The following is a 21,184-nucleotide window of genomic DNA, read 5'->3' as shown; positions in this document are numbered from 1 at the left end:
TTTGTTGGTTTTCAACATGATGGAGATTATCCTTAAGTGACTTGAGGATATCTTGGCTTTCTTGTATCCAATCCTTGGCTTTCGGAACCCTACTATCACCAAATGCCATATCAACGAATGAAGGAGCATCATATCCACATAGAGCTTTGAATGGGGACATTCCTATCAACACATGAAAGGTAGAATTGTAGCAATGCTCTCCTAAATGCAGCCAGCACGTCCATGCCATTTGTTGTGCAACATAGTTGCACATATACCCCTCAACCCATTTGTTCACTATTTCAGTTTGAACATCGGTCTGGGGTTCGTGCTAGGAGTTAGTTCGATGCCAACCAGATGGAATAATTCCCGCCAAAATGCACTAAGAAATCTGCCATCACAACCACTAACAATATTCCTGGGCAGTCCATGAAGTCAAAACACTTTCTGAAAAATAAATATACCATTTGTGATGCTTTGTACTCTAATGGTATCATTAAGTATCATTTAAGAAATCCACTCATCAATCCTTCAAGAAATGATGATAAAGAGAAATCAACCAATCAGCGAGTTGGATTGAATCCTTTTAAGAGAATTGTTCAAGCTGGTTAACATTCATTAAGTATCAATTAAGCAATCCACTCATCAATCCTTCAAGAAATGATGATAATGAGAAATCATACCATCAGCAAGTTGGGTTGCCGTTGAATTCTTTTAAGAGGATCAATCATCATTTGAGCAATTGGATAATTGGATGCAAATCAAAGAGAAAGTTCATGAAAGGAGATGATCAGCCATTACAATATTTAGTGAATTGATCAGTGAATCATAAAGGCTAAATATAACCAGCAATATTATACATATATATATATATAATTCTAGTACGTTGCTCAAGGAACATTTAATAAGATTATTCAGGATTATAAGAAGTATTTATTAACATTAATTATAGCAAATTTCCTTTAAGCAATCTATTTTGAATTTATAGTAATATCTTGCAAATAGGATGGACAACCAGCCTTTTGAGTTCACAAGAGTTGAAGTACCATCCATTCTTCATCAAGTACGCCATCCCAAGATGGATGGATTGGAGTTTCTACCATGCTCGTAGGCTGGGAGGCAAATGAGTGCTCCTAGGCTTGTTGAGGAAGACATTCTTCATAAGTCTTATCAAGTACGCTACCTTGAGATGGATCAATTGGATAACATGCCATGCTTGTGGGTTGGGAAGTGAATGAGGCTCCTAGGCTTGTTGAGGAAGGCAGTATTCATATGTCTTATCAAGCACACCACCCCAACATGAATGGATTGGAGGTCTTGTCATGCTTGTGGGCTAGGAGGCGAATGTGTGCTCTTGGGCTTGATCGAGGAGGACGGTCAACCTCCAAAATAGATTGAGGGATGGGAGGGACCTAAAATCCTCCCACGTTCATGGGCCAAGAGATGTTGAGGATCAAGAATCCAATCATGCCCCTACGCTTGAGGGTCTTCTCAAGTACACCACCCCGAGATGGATGGATAGGGAATCCACCCATGCTCTCACAATACAAGGACAACTATCCTTGAGATTATGATATGCAAATATTCCTAGTGAATTCCTAGTACAATTGACTATAGGAATTGTTGATGTGTTTTTTAGGACACCTCGAGCATAGAATAGAATACTCTCTTGAACAAAGAAACCTCATATGCTAAAGAATATGATCAAATAAGGCAATTCCAAGGTTTAAATTGCGAACAATCGACTTTAAATTCTAGATAGACTTAGTGTATTTGATGTGATAATGATGGTAATCACAAAGGGAATTGCGTTTATGAATCCTAGCTGGAATGTGGAATCTAATTGACTTGGAAAATAAAAGACAAAAGGAATAAAGGGATAGGAAATCTAAGCTAACACCTATGGATGTAAGAAAAGCGTTGACTCGATGAAACCATTTCAAGCTTTGTTTCGCCATGAGGAAACAACTACACAAAGATGGTGCAAACTCCCAAGGGTAAGTGAATGATTTTCATATCACTTATGCACACCAACACCATGAACAATGAGCACAAAGCAATTGAAATTAAGCTTTTATATAAGTTCAGTCTAACCATGCACTACAATTTGCAATCAACAAATTCCAAATGGTATGAACATGTAGGTTTCACCATTAATCAACAATAAGATCTTCCATTCAACTAATTCAGAAATCTAAACTTGAGAAGTAGAAACCATGCAATACATTGAGATAACACACAAGAATCCACCATAACTTCAATTCATATGTTCATTCCAACATAGGTTCGGCAACAATTTCTTCTCCTCCTACTCTACCTCTACTTGTTTCCTACTTATGAACTTCTAACTACCAACTATTAACCTTTACAAATGAAAAGGCAATGCCTTATATAGACATCCCAAATACGATACAAAGGCTAGGATTGATTTGAAATCAATGGCCGAGATTACATGATGAAACCCTAATTAGGGTTAGTTATAATTAACTCCCTTCAACCAATGAGAAATTTACAATGCTTTGAATACAAGTCCTTTTAGGTGAAGGACCAATGAGAAATGAGCTTAGGTACATTGAACAATATTTGATGAAGCGCCACATGTCACTTGCTCCTCCTTTGATGAGTTAGGTTCAATGTACTTGAACACCTTGTCGTGATTTCATTGGTTGAAGATGATTAGGCACCACCTCAACGTACTTCAAGCAATATCTCTTGATGCTTGGCATGGTTCCAACTACTTGATGTGATGATTCATATTCCCAAATTGCATCATCTTTGCTGGTCAACTCTCTAACTTTGATTAACTCTTCTAAAATTATCTAGCTTGATCTTCTTGCAATTTCATCTCCTAACTTGGGAACTTCGTCTTTGTGTTGCATTTCACCTTAATCCTTGCATTGATCCTTTCTTTAGACTTGAATTCTTTGCCTTGATGTAGGGGTATCTCCATGTTGCAATTGTTCCTTTCATGTGGCCTATCTTGATGTAGAGCCCTTCACTGTAAAGCTATCCCTATTGATATTTCCTTGTATTGACAAATCATCTTTGAGGTACTATCCATTTGGATCTTGGATTTCCCTTGGAAATCCAAATCCATTTCCATTACGTAACTTTGTCTTGATCATCCTCTCTTACGCCTCTTCATTCTTTAGCAAGTCTGATCATGTCGATCCTTGCATTTGCACTTTCATATGGTTGAGTCCTCTTCATCACCCCTTTGCATCTTTGAATATGCTTCATCTTACTTCTCTCATCATCCTTGAAGCCTCCCTTCCTTGCTTCCAACCTACAAAACAAACAAGGATGAAAAAACTTGTAAGAATGAACAATTTATACCTTCCAAGCCCCTTTTGAACCTGCTAAATGTTTCCTATAGGCACATTTGATGTGTATGTTCGTACTCATTGTTGTATGTAAGGGTGCATTCAAGACACCCAAGTGCACAAGACTCTTACGCACAAATCATGCTTGTTCATGCACAAGTAGGGCGCATTTGAAGTGTATGCTTGCACTAAATGTGTGATAACCCCCACGTTATCACCTAATGTAAATTTATGTAATAATATTAAAGGATATGGATCGAGTAAATAAGATTATTGTAAATACATGATTAAAACGATAATATAAGTATTATATTAAATAGAGGAAATATATTTATATAATAAAGGAAAGCATTATTTAATATGTAATATATTTAATATATACATATAATGAAAGAAGTGTTATGTTATTATTTTAAATATCTAACAAATGAAGTGTTGTTTACTACACATGTATATATATATTAAAAGGCAAACATTATTATTAAAAAGCAATATTAAAATGAAGCGTTATACACATGTATATACATCTTAAAAAAAGCAAACAAACAAATTAAATAAGCCCCCCCGAATCACCCCGCACAAAAAGGTGTGACGGTAATCGTAGCCTGGGCTGCGATTACCACCGCACCCCTTCATGCGGAAGGGGATCGTGGGGGGTCACAGCCCTTCGCGAGGCATTAAAGGGAAGCAGCCACAGCAATGAAGGGAGAAAGGGAGGCACGGGAAGTAGAGGAATAAAAAGGGAATTCTGCTGCAAGCCAACAGGTAAGGGGTAAATATACTAAGGAGGTAATGAATATAGGCAAGGTCGTAGTAATGTTAATTATTGTGTATTTAAAAGGGATACAAAAAATTAACATTATAATATAAGTAATTAATGGATATAAATAATGAATGTTATAATAAATGCATTAATCTATTAAATAGGTAATGAAGGGGTATAATTAATGTAGTTAATGTATATATAATATTCATGTTAATAAATGCTTTAATGAAAGGATTTCAACTATTAAGGAATATATGTCAATGCTTAGTTAAAATATATGTGAATATGGGTTAATGAATGTTTTAAGGAATATATGAAAAAAAATATACATGCTAAATCAGGAATATAAACATATGGAATGGGGAATAGGAAAATATTAAGGAAAGGCAAAAATATATTATCACATGATGGAAACTATAGGGAGGAAACTTCCTTAGTTTAAGGGAGGGATTATGCTAATCCTAGGGCAGTATATATTGATTATTGATATGCATATGTATGGCTTGGTTGATTGAGTTCAACCAAGAGGAGATGGATCTGGCCGGTCCACTCTGAGGACTTGGGTGATGGGATGCATCACCCAAGGTAAGGAATGAACACATGGTCTTCCTTGGATGGCTTGGGCGTAAGAAATTACATTCAAGACAAGAGTCGAATTCACCTTCAACTTCCTGGAGGGCTTGGAATCAAGATGGGTTCCAAGAAGGCGAGCTTCACGGCCGCCTAAGGACATACTTTGTATGGCATTCGTATCCTTTTTTAGATTAAAATTATGATTATGTTAATTACGTATATTTAAGTTCGATTGCAATTTAGATTACATATATATTTATATGTTTGTTGTATTCTAACAATCTGTTTTTGCAGGATAGTGATCCCCAACTAGTAGGGACATTACAAAATGTGAAAACCCTTAATAGGCCGACTTGCATTTATTGAATTTTCCTCATTTAATTTCTCTCTTGGGCACATATGAGACCCTTGTCTACACTGGCAGGTTTTAAGGATGTATTTGCACAAGTTGAGTGAGCAGATTTGAAACTACTTATTGCACAAAACTGAGCGCATTTTAGACATTTACTTGCACAATGTTGTGCGGATTTGAGATGGACACATGTATAAACATGAGGGCGCATTTGCAACTCCTATATGCACAAATATGATGAATGCAAATGAGATAGTCGTGTTCACAAAAGGTGTGCTTGAGCACATATGAGCTGTTTGGTTGCACATTGTGGGGTGGCTTTGCTACTAATGCTTGCACAACTTTGTGTTGAAGCCAACCTTGTGAAGAGCTTGGGCGGGATTTTGGATTATAAATGCACAAACATGAGTGCATTATAACCTTGGGTATACACAACTCAGGCGCATTTTCTAGTTGTGTATGCACTTTGTCTAGGGCAGGTTTGAGATATGAGTCTACACAATGCACATTGAGACCACCCTAAGGCAACACTTAGCCAAATTTTGAATGTGGATTTGCACCATGTGTGAGGTCGGATCTTGAGTGAAGACTTGTACAGGTTTAGCAAGTGGGCGGAGTTGGAGGGAGTATGTGCATAAGCATGAGCACATTGAAGACATAGACATGCACTAATGCAAGTGGAGACCACCAAAAGGTGTCACTTACATAATCACAATTTGCCTTATGAGGTTGGTTTTGGGGGGATTATTGCACAAACAATGCTTGGAGAGGACTTCATGTATATGCATGCACAACTTAGTGCAAGGGCACAAATGAAATATACACATGCACAAGCTAGGTCATATTTTGAGGGTCTTGGTGCACAAGATGTTGCAAGTTGCATGCATAAGCGCACAAAATCCTGACTTAGAATCTTTTTGCATCGCCCCTCCTCTTAAGCGCATATGAGATATCCTGTTGCACAAAATGTTGCAAGTACATGATGCAAGGGGATTGACTCCTAACTTAGTCAAATTTTCATACTAAAATTTTCATACTTTTTCCTCACCTAGGTCCTGCAAAAATACGGACTTGAAGTTCATGACCTTAAGGCATTGTGCTTGCAATTCCTAACGGAATTCCAAGCAAATTCACCACTTCTCACTCATCTATCCATTGGTAACAACATCTTGCATTCTAACAACTATGACCAAATTGACAACGTTAACAAGATTGACAACCTCTAGCAATTTTGACAACATTAACAACTTTGACAAGATTTTGCAACTTCACCTTCACTCCTCAGCTCAGACATTTGTTCACGAATTCTGGACTTGACCACACTAAAGACAAGAATTTAAAATCTTAAGACATACTAAAGGTTGCTCAACAACCCTAACCTAGATTGTCAAGACAATCCCTTCTCACAAACAAAGGTTAAAGACTATGATTATTGCCAAGCTAAGGATGATTGAACTAAAAACTCCTATGCTAACAAGCGAAAAGAGGGGTCCCCATTTGCAATGGGTGATGTGTGAAAACGTCACAACAAGAATATGTCTTAATCAAAATAGTAATAACATACATGTATTAAATTAGATAGTAATGATGAATATATATTGTTTTAAATGTTATACTTATTATGGATTCTAAATATTTAATGTCCTAACATGAATTTCTAGAGATTAATGGTGTGTACAGACAAATCCCAAAAAGGGACATTACAGCATGTCCCACCTAGAAAAGTTTATAATTATATAAATAATAAATAGTAAGTGCACATTGCTCAAATTAGGTTAGTTTTTGTTTACAAGGACCTTTCCCTTCTAATTTGAATAGTGGTTCTACTACACATTTGTTATGTTTTTTGTTGCACTTAAAGGTCAAAATTAAAACCCTAACAATTTTTGGCACCTCTATTACGGAATGACAACTAACAACTAATTATAATGCATTCTACATTGGATCACGAAGGAAAACAAATCATGATCATTCTCCTCGAAAAGCAGGTCCTCCTACAACTATACCAAACCTTGTTGAACATTTTTCAGCTTCAAAAAGCACCACTAGAAGTAATGGCTAATCTAGAGATTAATCACATCAACAACAATCGACCACCTCCACTATGAAAGGAAGCAAAGGTGCGGAAACACTTCCTAACACTAATCTAGTGGGGGAGATTGTGCAAATTTTCTTTACAAATCTTCTATTACAAAAACAGAAACACATTTACAAGTAGATAACAAACATGCATAAAGATAAACACAATGAACACAAGATATATCGTGGGGAAAGCCCTTTCGAGTGAAAAACCCCACACTCCAAAAGCACGGTACTTTGTATTCCAGTAATCATAATTCTTACAATACAATATCAGGACTTAGCTTCTTCAACAAGAGTCTACAACTACAACCCACAACTTGGATTAATTCCGGCAACATAACATTTCACTTGCAAACATTACATGACTACTACTCTCCAAGGCTACCTTTTATAGAGAAATACAACTCAAGAGAAAGCTTCTAGATGAAGCTACAAGATGGGGTCGTGCAAAGCATTTAGCCCTATTTTTTGGCCACCAAAAAGCATGCAAATGACACGTGTACACCTCCAAATGATTCCCCATTCAAACCTCCTAAGTTGGGCACCCAAAATTTACTATTTGGAGGTATGACAGATGCTCTTACACATCTTACAACCATCATAACTTACAACACTTACAGTCGTAAGAGAATCTGTCATAAATGACTAATTTTAGCTAGTTCTCTTACAGCTCATCATAACCCGACTTCGGCACCCACCTTCTCCATGTAAAAGGTATCTCCTGCCACTTGTCCAATATGTCATAGAATCTATCATAGGCTGACAGTTGTCAAGATCCTCAAAGTGGGAAGCCTGCCTCCACATGTGCAACATATGTGTCATACAGTCATTGCCAAGTAGGATGCCACCAAGCCTGTGGCTCCCACTAGATGACTAGATATTTGTAGGCTAATAATAAATAAGTAAATGCAAAATCAATGTTAGGATTTGCAGAGGTTGAGACACCTTACTCCCAACACACTATTGTCATATGGGTTTGTTGGCATTTGTAGAACACTGTTGTCATACGGGTTTGTAAGCATTTGTAGAATATCATAAGCTTCCTTGTGGATCAAGGACAAATTTTCCAAAGTTTTTTGGTAATGTGAAGCCATATCCAAATGAACATATTTCAATCTTCACTACTGCATGTGGAATTTTGAGTGCAGCAAATAAAGATGTTGTAGTCCACTTGCTTGTGGAAACATTACAAGGGGCAACAACTGATTGGTTCCACCATCTTGATGTTGGTGTGATTACTAGTTGGGAGTTGATGGGCAGGAATTTTCTTGCACACACCAAACCAACTAAAGATAGTCATAATTTATTTGCACAACTTCCAAATGTCAAGAAAAACAATAGCTAACCTGTGGGAGAGTTCAATGCAAGGTCCAACCATCTAGTTACTAGGGTCATTGTCACTCTAAATCCCAATTCTAAGATTTTTCTAAGCTATTTCATAGCTGTTCTACACTTGATACTACTTTCTTTCTCAAAAGAAGACATGTTACTAAACACAAGGATGTCCAAGAACATGTAATCGAGTTGGAGGATCACATGATCACCCTAAGCAAATTTCAAGGAGATTCAATCAAGCCAATAGTACAAAGATCAGCTAATCCTTTATTGCAAAGAGTGATCAAGTGATAAGTCAAATATGAAGAAATGACTTCACCTAAACCTTCATCCACTTCAGTGATATCAACCTCCTCCAAGCAGTATTGGTAAGAAATTTTATTTCCACGAGTTCAATATTTTTCGTGATATATCAAAATCAGATGAAGAATAGTTTCTTGTTCTTGAAGATACTTCAGCTCTAAAGGCACTCGTCAAATAAAAATTCTATGTGGAGGCTGAACCTTGACAGTTGTTTGCATTTTGCAACACCTTGAGAGTAGGTCTTCAATGAAGCGCACAATGAATTTTCTCTTAAGGTTTCATTCATCCTCATCTTCAATAGATCCCATGTGTATCAATGCAAAAGCAAGTGTCAAACATTCAACAGTAATCAATTAACATATGCTAAAAAAGGTTGCTACACAGTATGATAATGTTTTAATTATGGTGGATTCAGCCAAAGACTTGATTGTTTTAGTGCATATACATTTGGAAAAGTTTATGCATCCAGTTATGATCAATGAAGGCATAGGTCTGACAAGTAAGAAATCCTTAATAAGTTTATGGTAGAAAGCATTGAAGCAACATGTGAAGAGGACAAGAAAATGTTATGGAGACAATATGAAGTGACTATCATTCCTAAGGGTGTGTAATTATAGAAGGACTTTGCAAGATATTCAAAAGGATAAAAAATATTTGCAACAAATGTGGTTGAATTTCAACGAGATAGAAGACTATTTTAAATTGCAAGGCATTGATGGACTCTTATCAGGATTTTTTTGTGTATTGAAACACTAAATCTCCCTAAATCTTTCATCACAACAAATCTTTTGTGGAGTCTACAAGGATGTGCTACCTGTTGTGACGTTTTCACACATCGCCCCATTGCAAATGGGGACCCATGTTTTTTTTTTGCTTTTTAGGGTTTGTTCTTTAGTTTTTTAGGGTTTTGTTAGTTTGCCTTTGCATTTTGAGTGCTGTCGGGGAGATCAATAGGATAGCAAGTCCTGCTTGAGTGAGGTCCTGATCCTGAAATTTGGCTAAGTCTGGAATGTCCTGATCCTGAATTTGACTAAGTCTGGAAACTGAAAAAACCTCCAAAAACTAGATTTTGCAATATAACTCCTGGAGGTCTGAAACCACTCTCAAACATCCTGAAAGTATATATGGAATATAACTTTCTTTCTTATACTTAAATGCTATATTCCATAAAATTTATCCTGATAGAGAGTTCGAAAAGTCAAATTTCGCTTCTGTCCTTCTCTAAGGGTCCAGAGCGAAAAGCGCTCCTGTCCCTCTCCAAGGGTCCAAGGCGAATCGCTCATGTCCCTCACCAAGGGTCCAGAGCGAAAAAGCTTAGTGGAGTCATTCCTGACCTTGTTTGGACAAATTGAGACATCAAAGGCATGGTGAAGGACGAAATGAGCATGATAGAGCATCCAGACTTGATCAAAAACGATGAAATGATGAAGTTTTTGCCTAGAAGGTCAAATTCGCTCCTGTCCCTCACTGAAGGACCAGAGCGATTTTCTTTATATGCACAATTTTAGACCTTTTTTGGACATTAACTTTTATTCATAGCATTAAGTAAGATGATATCTTCCTTAGCCAAGACTTCTTTTTTTGAAAATTGTAACGATTTGGCCTAGAGAGCAAATTTCGCTCCTGTCCCTCAGTGAAGGACCGGAGCTTAAAGTCTGACATTGCTTTGTCCTCACAGGATTTTAACGACTTGATGATTTGAAGAAGTCCAAAGAGATGCATTTTACCAAATGAATATAACTTGAAGTGCCGTTGTGAAGAAAAATGAACCAAAATGCAAAAATCGCTCCTGTCCCTCAGTCAGGGACCAGGGCGAAGTCTATTGTAGCTCCCGTCCCTCTCCGAGGGACCAGAGCGAAATTCTTCATAGGGTATGCACTGGGCAAAGATCAAGCAAGTTTTATGTTCGAAGGCAAGAAAGGAGGTGAATTGAACCCGTTGAAGATAAATTGAAGATTATAAAACGTCAACAAGGGACCCAAATGCCCAAGTTCGCTCCTGTCCCTCAGTCAGGGACCAGAGCGATTTTTACTTTTGACAAATTTCTTGCCAAGTTACAATGATTTCCAAGCCAAAGATGAATAAGATGGGGCGCAACAAGACCATTGAAGATAATTTTTGAAGATGGCAAAGTGTAGTTGAGCTTGAAAGTACAAATTCGCTCCTGTCCCTCACCAAGGGACCAGGGCGAAATTTTGATTATCTTGCCTTCCACTTAAGTTCAGGACCACTTCAAGTCAAGGTGAAGGGTGGCAAAGGCGTTTCGATGCATCTCAATCAAGCACAAAGTTACAAGGACCGCCAAAATGAAGGATTTGCACTTAAATACCTAAGTTCGCTCCTGTCCCTCAGGTAGGGACCAGAGCGAAATTTCCATAAAGGCCTAGATTTTGAAAGTTGATCACGTTTCAAGTGTCCAAGGGGATCAAAAAGACTTTATTTTACACGATGAAAACAATGGCAAATTAATGGAAGCAAGGACAAGTCCAAGACATTCAAGTTCGCTTCTGTCCCTCTCCAAGGGACCAGAGCGATATTTATCATAGTGGTAAGATCTCTCAAAAAATCACGTTAAGAAAAGATCATGCGAGGTGGTAAAGGGTCTAAGGTGTCTTAAGGGGATGATATACAAAGGTTTCAAACGTCGAGAGATCATCAAATCGAACAAAGAGGCTATATCGCTCCTGTCCCTCTCCAAGGGACCAGGGCGATTTGCATAGGATCCTTCATTTTCCTTCGAATGCATGTCAAAGCAAGTTCACATAAGATCAAGGACGTCCTTTAAGAGGCAATGAACAAGAAACAAAGATCAAAAGTTTGCCAATTTGAGCCAGGACATAAGGATCGCTCCTGTCCCTCTCCAAGGGACCAGGGCGATGATCCTTCAAACATCCATACGCCTTGTGGAAGTCAAGTAGGACAAGCGTGGAATGAAAGAATAACATTGTTACAAAGGTCAAGGAGAAAACACTAGGATCGCTCATGTCCCTCTCCAAGGGACCAGGGCGATAATGGTCATAAAAGGCATTTGTTCACATAAGCAAGACACTCAAGCTCGAAGGACCCAACGAAAGTGGCAAATTCAACGTGGAGATGAGGACTTTGAACGTTAAAATTGCAAGAATCAAGACCAAGATGATGGATCGCTCCTGTCCCTCAGTCAGGGACCAGGGCGATGAGGTTTGTATTTTTTTTTCATCTTCCCATTTTGGCTCCAAAACCAACAATTGAATTTATTTTAAATGCTAAATTCGATAGGTTTTGAAAATTTAATTAAGTGGCATTTAAAAAATAACGCATAACATTTATTAATTAATTTTGCCTATTAAAAATCAAAAAAAAAATTAATTATAAAGGCATAAAGTTAATTAATTATAAAATCAAGTTGAGCGCTGGGGTTTATTTTGTCAACGTCGGCCATTATTATTTATTTAAAATCGTTTTAATTGCCTCATTTTATCAAAGTTGGCCTAGAGGTAATTGTGAGAGGTCAGCGCTTATAAAAGGAGGTGTTTATTTCATTTTTAAATCATTATTCAAGCATCCTCTTTCATATGCGATTTGAAGTATACAAAGGAAGTGCGAAATTATCATTCAAGAGGAGGAGCGAATTTCAATGGGAAGGTGCAAGCATTATCAAAGGAGTTCGAGTTTCAAGTTAGGCGAACTTGCCAAGGACATTGAAGAACACATCAAAGATATCCCCAAGGGTAGCGAATTAATAAAGAGGACGTTCATTATCCTTCAAGATCAAGTCAAAGGCTTCAAATTTTGATTTTTGCTTGGGCAAATTCCTTTGTTTTGCATTTTAGAGTTAAGCTCTCAAGTAAGGTATGGCAAGATCCCTTGTTTTAATTTCGAATTTTGATCGTCATAGCTTAAATTTTGAATTTTTGAAATTTTGAATTTCAATAAGCTCAATCGTTTTTTAGGAAATAATAACTCAAGGACTTATTATGAAGTTTCCTAAATTTAATCTCTAATCTAGTTATTCATTGCAAAATCATGTTGCTAATTTTGAAATGTTGTGTAGGCATCAAATGGAGATCTCATCAAGAAAAATCAAGCCGAATCAAGGACGATCTTCGTCGGGACGATCAAGCCAGGACAGGGGCGACCTCTTTCAATCCAGCGTTCCAAGGCGAGGTACATCATCATCTTGCAAATCAAGGACAAAAGGAGTTAGGACAAGAGTTAATTAAAGATAGCCTCTCAACGACATCAAATTGAATATCTAGCAAGCTACAAGTGTCAAATGAGGTGGCATCCTAGTCATCACTCCTCCAGTCAGTGTGGTCCACCTCAGCATGTCCAAATTCAATGTACTTAACTCATGGAAGGTGGCACAAACTCCGATGTACCTACCCCGGCTATCCATTGGTCGATTTTTCTAGAAGGGACATGTGTCCAAGCAATACAATTTTATCATTGGTCAAGCATTAAATGTTATGTAATGGTTGTAACAAACCCTAATTAGGGTTTTCATTGTTGAATCTTGGCCATTGATCTTGAATTGATCTAAGCCATCAAATTGTATTGTGGGCACTATATAAGCCCAGGCATTTCATTTGTAAAGGCTAATTAGCAATTAGAGAGAGTTGTAAATAATAGAAAGCAATTAGTAGATAGAGAGTAGTTAGAAATTGATAGAATAGTAATTAGAGTAGAATAGGAGGACAAGGCAAGAAATTGTTGCCATTGATTGTAAACAAACTCCATTTTCATTGAAGTAATGGTGAAGTGTGTCGTTTCTTGCAATTTGCATGGTTTCTTGTTGAGTCTTCAATCCTAGATGGTAGATGATTAGATGAATGGAGGAAATGTGATTGATTAATGGTGGAAATTCGTATATCCATACTACTAGCAGTTTGTTGATTGCAGACTTGCCTTGTGTAGTCAACTGGAATCATTCAGCTTAAGCTCAATTTCAATTTGTCGCTTCTTCATTGATATGCATCAACTTGATGGTGTCTATGCCTGCGTTGATGATTTGAACCTCATAAAGCTTCCCTTAGAAGATCGCACTAGCCTTGTGGAGATGGTCCATTGATGTCAAAACAAGACCTAGTTAGAGTTTCATCAAAAATCAAATCATTGCTCCTACATTCTTAGTATTAGGATTAGATCTTCTCTTCGCCCTTATCCTTTTTCCATTTTTTCAAATCTAAGTTAGTCAGAGCCTGTGTTCCAGCAAAGCAGATCGGAAGTTCAATCACCAAATGTAAGTCCCCTTGTGATTCCAGCAAATCACATCATACCATAAAGAGCTTATCCACACGTAGAGACCCTACCAAAAGAACATTGGAGTCATCCTAACTGATCCTTCATGCGAATCTTCAGCAGTTAGAGACTTTATTCAAGAGAGGATAAGATGCCTTTGGGTATTTTATTCTGTGTATGATCGTGTACAAAATACACGTCAACACTACCATCACTAGATTCTCTGCTTACATGGAGAAATTCTTGGTTTTCCTAACTTGTAAAATGGTTTTTGTATAACCCATTTTGTTTCCCTTACCTCCTACTTGTAAAAAACATGATTTTGTTTTCTAAGTTAAATCATATTGTGTTTCTTAATTCATGGCATAATTGTTATGCAGTATTGTGTTTCCCCTTTAAGTAATGTGTTGTATTTTCCATTTGGGTGATCTTCTATTAGGCATTTTAAATATAGTCTGGCTTTGTACAAAAACTAATAAAGCACCAGTCTGCAAGCTATAAATCAAAGACTTTGTAGTTCTTCGCTACAAGTATACACCATGGTCCCCAAACCTAGTCAACAACATGCGAGATTTTTCATATGCCAAAAATCAAGTTCAATTCCACCTTTCATCAAGTTGAAAGTCTTGTTTGTCCTATGTTGTTCTTTTTCATCTTTCTTTCATATCTTTGTAGGGTTAATAAACAAAGCTTTCAGCATCATTGAAATGCGTCTGAAAGACTTGAATGAGTTTCAAACAATGAAGAGGTTTGTCTATGAAAACTCGTCAAGCCAAAGTGATTGTTTTTTAAGACAAAGGACAAAAGTTGGATTCATAGAAATGAAAATTTATCCAAATATATGAAGATGAACAGTCAAGTGCACCAACTATTGGAGAAGACAAGTTCAAGTGATGATAAAAACATGAATATTCAGCAGCAGGGCATGCACCCTACAAAGGGCATAGAAACTTTTGGATAAGAATAAAATCATGTGAAACAACAATTAACCATATGCCTATGTGAGGATCAAACAAGATTTTCATGTCAAAGTTGCAGCCAACTTACATGTCATGCAGAATAAAAGGGAAATGACAAGAGTTTTTATTTTAAAAAATTCATGCATCAACACATACCAGTGTGCACTGATGGAGGAGATCGCTGATTTTCCAAATCCAAAAAAATTGCACCTGATTGTCCTGCATGCAGGCAAGGCATAAAAAAAAATCGAAGTCCAAATCATGATGCTATCACATGCCTATCAAGGGCATAAATTGACTTCTGTTTGCAAAAATAGCAGTCATACAGAGACACGGGAGTTGATACTTGCTAAAATTATAAACATGCACTTAAGCGCACGCCCGATGAAGTTAAATTGAAGTAAAAACATCAAAAATTAAAATTGTTTACACAGCCACACACCTCTATAAACAAAATTTTATTTACAAATTAGAACATAGGTTTCTTGTATACAAACAAGACATAAAAGAATTTTGTTTGCAAAAATCGGGATCATACAGAGACACATGGGTGAATAGAGGGAAAAAAGCAACTTTTATTTGCTAATAATTATGACCATGGACTTAAGTGTGTGCCCAGTGAAGTTAGAATGACCTTAAAGCATCAAAAATCAAAATCATTTACATAGGCACATGCCTCTATAAACAATTTGACAATGGGTTTCTTATAGACAAACACATGCCTATGTAAAGCACACACTTAGCAAAGGAAGGATGGTTTTGCAAGCTCTAAAGCATGTGTTCAAGTGTCGTGGCATGCACCCTTAAAAGGTCTGAGGGACTATAGATTTTCAGAAAACATATACTGTCATAGGCATATTTCAGTAGGACCAACTAGGATTTTAGACGATAAAAATCAAGCCTACAAATACACAACAGCATACTCTGTAAGAGGTTGAGTAGGGTTTTATTAATAGTTATGGTTTATATATTGAAAAAGTGTAATGTCCCCTTTTAGAATAACTTGTGAATTTGGGACAACTGTCTTGCAAAGTCAATTGCAAGAGACTTCTTTCCTTTAAGTCTCAATTATTACTATGAATTTGATCTATGATAACACTTAGAATTATGCATTTGATATAATAGTATATATACAATAATAAGATTATGCAAGGAACAATATATATATAGATTATATGTTGATCACTGCTATCTCTGATTGAACAATTACCTATATGCCAGATGATCTAATCTATATATCTGCACTTAGTACAATTCACACTGATGAGATTATCTCTGCTATACCTGACACGTCTGATATTAATTATGCAAGATGATCTTGATATTCAATCTGATGTTAGCCTCGTCTGATTTAACAATGGAAAATATGCTATATATGTCTTTCTATCGCCTAGAGCGATGAATTGCTATTTCTGATTTAACACTTGAGTATATGCAATGTACATATGATACTAATATCACTAGTAGCGATATGTTGCTGTTTCAGATGTGTAGTTATATTAATGCACCAAGAGAATGATGCTGTTTCTGATGTATACGATTTGCACTTGCAACAATGACGCTGTCTCTAATACTCTCTTTTGATCTATGCAACCGAAATACGCCAAAGGTTTATGCTTAAATGAGCAGATCCAATAAAGGATAAATAAGAGATAAACATACACCATGATGCCTAATGAAGTGATATCGATTGCCTCTTTATATCTTACCATAGGATGGGTTGTCTCCAAGAGACATGTCTGCTGTCTTCCTTAGTACCAGTTTGTTATACCAATTAGTCACTTTGTAATCGTAGTTATGAATTCTTCATAACTCCATCAATAGAATAGCTCTCTTGGTTACTACATGCCTTTTTACAAATTACACAGTAGTATTATAGTCACAGCCATAATCTCGATGACTCTCCATCATAACATCAACTCTATACTTAGTGTGCCCTTTAATTAGTTTATCATTGATAATCTTTCTTAGTATGTGATTGCTGATGATGGACTTATCATCGTTTGTAATTATATCCTTTTATCTTCCCTTGCTCATCTCTATATTCTAATGATTGTGTATTGATAGTGATGATCGATATTGAATCTTAACATATTTTGACAGCTATTAGCTGATGTGTAAGCTACGTCAGAATGTTCGGGGCTTAGTTATTATTATAATCGCTGTTTCTCCATCAATGACTGGTCAATATCCTTGGTAGCGATACTTGATAGTATCGGGTATTGAATGTAGTGTCCATCTTGCATATAACTTGACAGGGCTCCTTCTGTGTACTGTTGATGTGTTTTTTAAGCACATGCGAACACAGAATAAAATACCAAGGTATCTTATCCTCTCTTGAACAAAGTTTCCTCAAATGCTGAAGATTTCGCCTAAGGATCAATCGAGGCAACTCCAAGGTTCTTCTATGTAGGGTCTCTACGTGTGGATAAGCTCTTATGGTGTGATGTGATTATGCTGGAATCACAAGGGGACTTACATTTGATTGCCTGAGCGTCTAATCTGCTGGAACTTGAGTCCTATCTACTGGCTGGAAGATAAAGAAATATCAAAAGATACAGGGTTTGGAGAATCTAATCTAAGGCCTAGAATGCAAGAAGATGGATGAACAACTAGATGGAGTCCTACTGGGCTGGGTCTCACCATCAGATTGAACAATTCGACACCAACTCAGTGCAATCTTTTAAGGGAATTTTGAAGATGTTCAAATTGTTACACCATCAGACACTGATCACCATTCAAGTTAATGCATAAACAATAGACGTGTAACGACTCGAGATTAAGCTTATTTCATGCCAGTTGGCCACGCAGGGTGCCCTTACAATCAGCAAGAGGCTAGTGGTTTGGACTGGGCAGATTCCATGCGAGTGCATTCAGTAACTTCCTTCATTCAATCTAATTAACCATCATCTAAAATGAAGATTCAACAAGAGACCATGCATACTGCAAAGAAACGACACATTTCACCATAACTTCAATGAAAATGGAATTCATTTACAATCAAGGCAACAATTTCTTGCCTTCTCTTCCTATTCTATTCTAATTGCTATTCTATTCACTATTCTAGCTACTAACTCTTAGCTATCAACCAACTATTAACTATTGACTAATCTCTAACTATTAACCTTTACAAATGAAGAGCCAGAGCTTTATATAGAGAGCTCTTTACAATTCAATGGCTCTGATTGATTTACAATCAACGGCTAGGATTACAAGATGGAAACCCTAATTAGGGTTTGTTACAACAAACTCCTTTAGCCAATGAGAAAATTACATTCAATATTTGAGAACCAATAGGAAGCAAGGGTAGGTGCCTCAAAGTTTGAGTCATCACTGGTGAGTCAGGTACATTGAATCTGGACATGCTGATGTGGACCTATCTGATTGGAGGAACAGTGACTGGGATGCCACCTTATCTCACACTTGCCTAGTCAATGAACGTTGTATTGCTCGATATTCAATGTGATGAAAAGCTAACTTTGATTAACTCTTCTGAAACCATCAGCTTCTTCAACGTACCCTTGCACTAGCCTTGGTTGATCCTCCTTTGTCCTTGATGTACTTGATGAGTGGCGCACCCTTCCTTGGCACTCTTGCGTTTGATGAAACCCCTTCATGGTCAAGTCACTCCTCCTCTGGTAGCTCATATAGCCTTGAAATGTTTATAAGATCTTTCTTCTTGACATCCTCTGGTTTCTCCATGTGGAAGAATGAAGATCTTGAGGATAGCTTGCAACTCCTTGAACACTTGAAGTCTTCCAACACTTTAGAAGCACCTTGAGTCCTCCTCCATGCATTTGAGGTGTCTTAAATGATGATGGAACTTGAATAGGTCGCTGTTGTTTGTTCTTCCTTCTAGCCCGATCTTGTTGATCTGCAAAACAAACAAAAGATGATTAAGAATACATGACATATTCATTCTAACATAGCATTTCTTACCTTAAATCATCAACAAGAAGGCATTAGGATGAAATTCGTTCTGGACCCCTTGGAAGGACAGGCCCTATAATGAAATTCGCTCTGGACCCTCTGCAAGGTACAGGAGCGAATTTAGCAATTTCACTTAATTCCCTAATCATAACTCATTCTTCAAGGCATTAGACTTCATAATTGTGCTCCTTCTAGGTATAGACAAGTCGCTTGCTCCCAAAAATTGCTTAGCAATGGGATCATTCAAGGGCCTAGGCAAAACAAAAGACCTCCTAGGAATTTCGCTCTGGACCCTTTGGAAGGGTCAAGAGCGAAATTTGCATTTTAGCTCAAATTCTATCATCTCATTGCCTCAAAACACTTTTCAAAGGCAAGATGACATCCTAGCTAAGGCTCCAAGGCACAAAATTAGTCCAAATTTGAAGCAAAGGGAGGATTCTATGAAAATTCGCTTTGGACCCTTTGGAAGGGTCAGGAGCGAATTTTGTCTTTTACCCTCAAATCCATCATTGCCTTCACTTCCATTCAGTTCTTAAGGCAAGTATATATCCATCCCCCCTCAACCATGTCCTAGGAACAAAACTTTGTTTTGAACAAGGAGGAAATATGTGTTTTAGGAGAATTCGCTCTAGACCCTTTGGAAGGGTCAGGAGCGAAATTCTTCCTAGGCCCAATTTCTTCATCCATTCATCCTTTCTTTGCCTTGAATTTAACCTATCACACCTCCTCCCATCACCATCAAGTCAATTCGCTATCAAAACAAGGCTCCCTTAGTGCACTAGGTGAAATTGAGAGTGTCTTTCTAGGAATTTCGCTGTGGACCCTTTGGAAGGGTCAGGAGCTTAGAAAGAATTTCACTTTGGACCCTTTGGAAGGGTCAGGAGCTTAGAAAGAATTTTGCTCTGGACCCTTTGAAAGGGTCAGGAGCGAAATTTACAATTTGCTTGATTTTCCTTCACAAAACTCCATTTCTCATCCTTTAATCATCAAAAACAAGTCTTTTGCCTTCAAAAAATGCTTGGGAATGAGTTAGTTCGTAGGTTTGAGCAAGCTATAATGTTTTATGGAGAAATTCGCTCTGGACCCTTTGGAAGGGTTAGGAGCGAAATTGCTCTTTTTAGCTCAATTCTCATCCTTTTGCACTTAGCTTTGCTTTAGACTTGATCTTTGATCCTTTTCTCTGCCATGCATGACCACCATTCAATGTCCCTAGTGAAGAAACAAGCCATTTGGAGGATTTCGCTCTGGACCCTTTGGAAGGGTCAGGAGCTTAAAAATAATTTCGCTCTGGACCCTTTGGAAGGGTCAAGAGCTTAAAAAAAATTTCGCTCTGGACCCTATGGAAGGGTCGGGAGCTTAAAAAAGTTTTTGCTCTAGACCCTTTGGAAGGGCTAGGAGCGAAATTTGCAATTATGTTCAAATCCTTAACTTTTCATCACTTCACTTTGTTTCACACATCAATACTCTCTCAACTACGCCATAGGGATAAGGTTTATGAGGCAAATTAGGACCAAGAAGGGAGATATAAGGAAATTCGCTATGGACCCTTTGGAAGGGTCAGGAGCGAATTTGAGGAATTAGTCTTAAATACCTTCCAAACACTCTATCTTCACCCTCATTCGCATTTTTCTCACCTCAAGATATGCTAACAAATCACCTTAAGGAGATGCCTAGCTCAAAACGTTGGATCAAAAGTGCATCTTAACCATTTCGCCTAGGTACCTTTGGAAGGACGGGACCTATCTAGGAATTTCGCTCTGGACCCTTTGGAAGGGTCAAGAGCGAAACTTTGCTTTTTTGCATAAATTCCTCACTTTTCCTCATTTCACTTGGTTGCAACTCATTTCCAAAGGCATAGATAGATCATTTTTCATTCAATCAAGGCGTGGAATCAAGGATTTTAACCCATGTTAGAAGCAGGAGAGGTTTTTAGAGAAATTTGCTCTGGACCCTTTGGAAGGGTCAGGAGCGAAATTCATGTTTTAGGTTCAATTTCCTCATCCCATCTCGTTCCAACTTGTTCAATAGGCAAAAAAATAGGTCATTCCTCACTCAGTCAAGGCGTAGGAGTAAGCTTTGAGGTCTAGACTGGGAGCAAAAGAGGATTCAAAGGAAATTCGCTCCTGTCCTTTTGGAAGGGTCGGGAGCGAATTTGGCAATTGTGCTCAAATTCTTCATCACTTTCATGACTAAATGTCCTAGGTCTTAAAGGCAAGGCCACCCTTGGATTTTCACTTAGACTCATGGCAAGGTACAAAGATCCCTCTATTCCCAATCAAGTCTTAACAAGCTCCCAGGTCTAACCAAGAGGAAACTTTCAATAGAAACCCTGACCTGGACCACCTACTGACCAATTTGAACC

At 37.6% G+C, this 21,184-nt stretch overlaps 1 protein-coding gene across 11 annotated transcripts in view; it reads right to left on the bottom strand.

Annotated features, from left to right (window-relative positions):
* The window catches only part of LOC131038927 (APO protein 4, mitochondrial), an 81,094-nt gene that overhangs the window by 46,642 nt on the left and 13,268 nt on the right, over positions 1-21,184 (bottom strand). For 9 of the 11 annotated variants that reach the window (XM_059217035.1, XM_059217036.1, XM_059217038.1 and 6 more), the window contains exon 3: positions 15,049-15,111. The exons of 1 other annotated variant lie outside the window; for it this stretch is intronic. In XM_059217035.1, the coding sequence (XP_059073018.1) occupies positions 15,049-15,111 (63 nt within the window). The remainder of the gene's footprint in view (positions 1-15,048; positions 15,112-21,184) is intronic. One more of the 11 variants, XM_059217037.1, reaches the window with a different exon arrangement.

This window comes from Cryptomeria japonica, chromosome 3, assembly GCF_030272615.1.
Source record: "Cryptomeria japonica chromosome 3, Sugi_1.0, whole genome shotgun sequence".
NCBI lineage: Eukaryota > Viridiplantae > Streptophyta > Pinopsida > Cupressales > Cupressaceae > Cryptomeria > Cryptomeria japonica.
The sequence above is the reverse complement of the archived record's forward strand: the minus strand, read 5'-3'. Positions and strand labels throughout refer to the sequence as shown.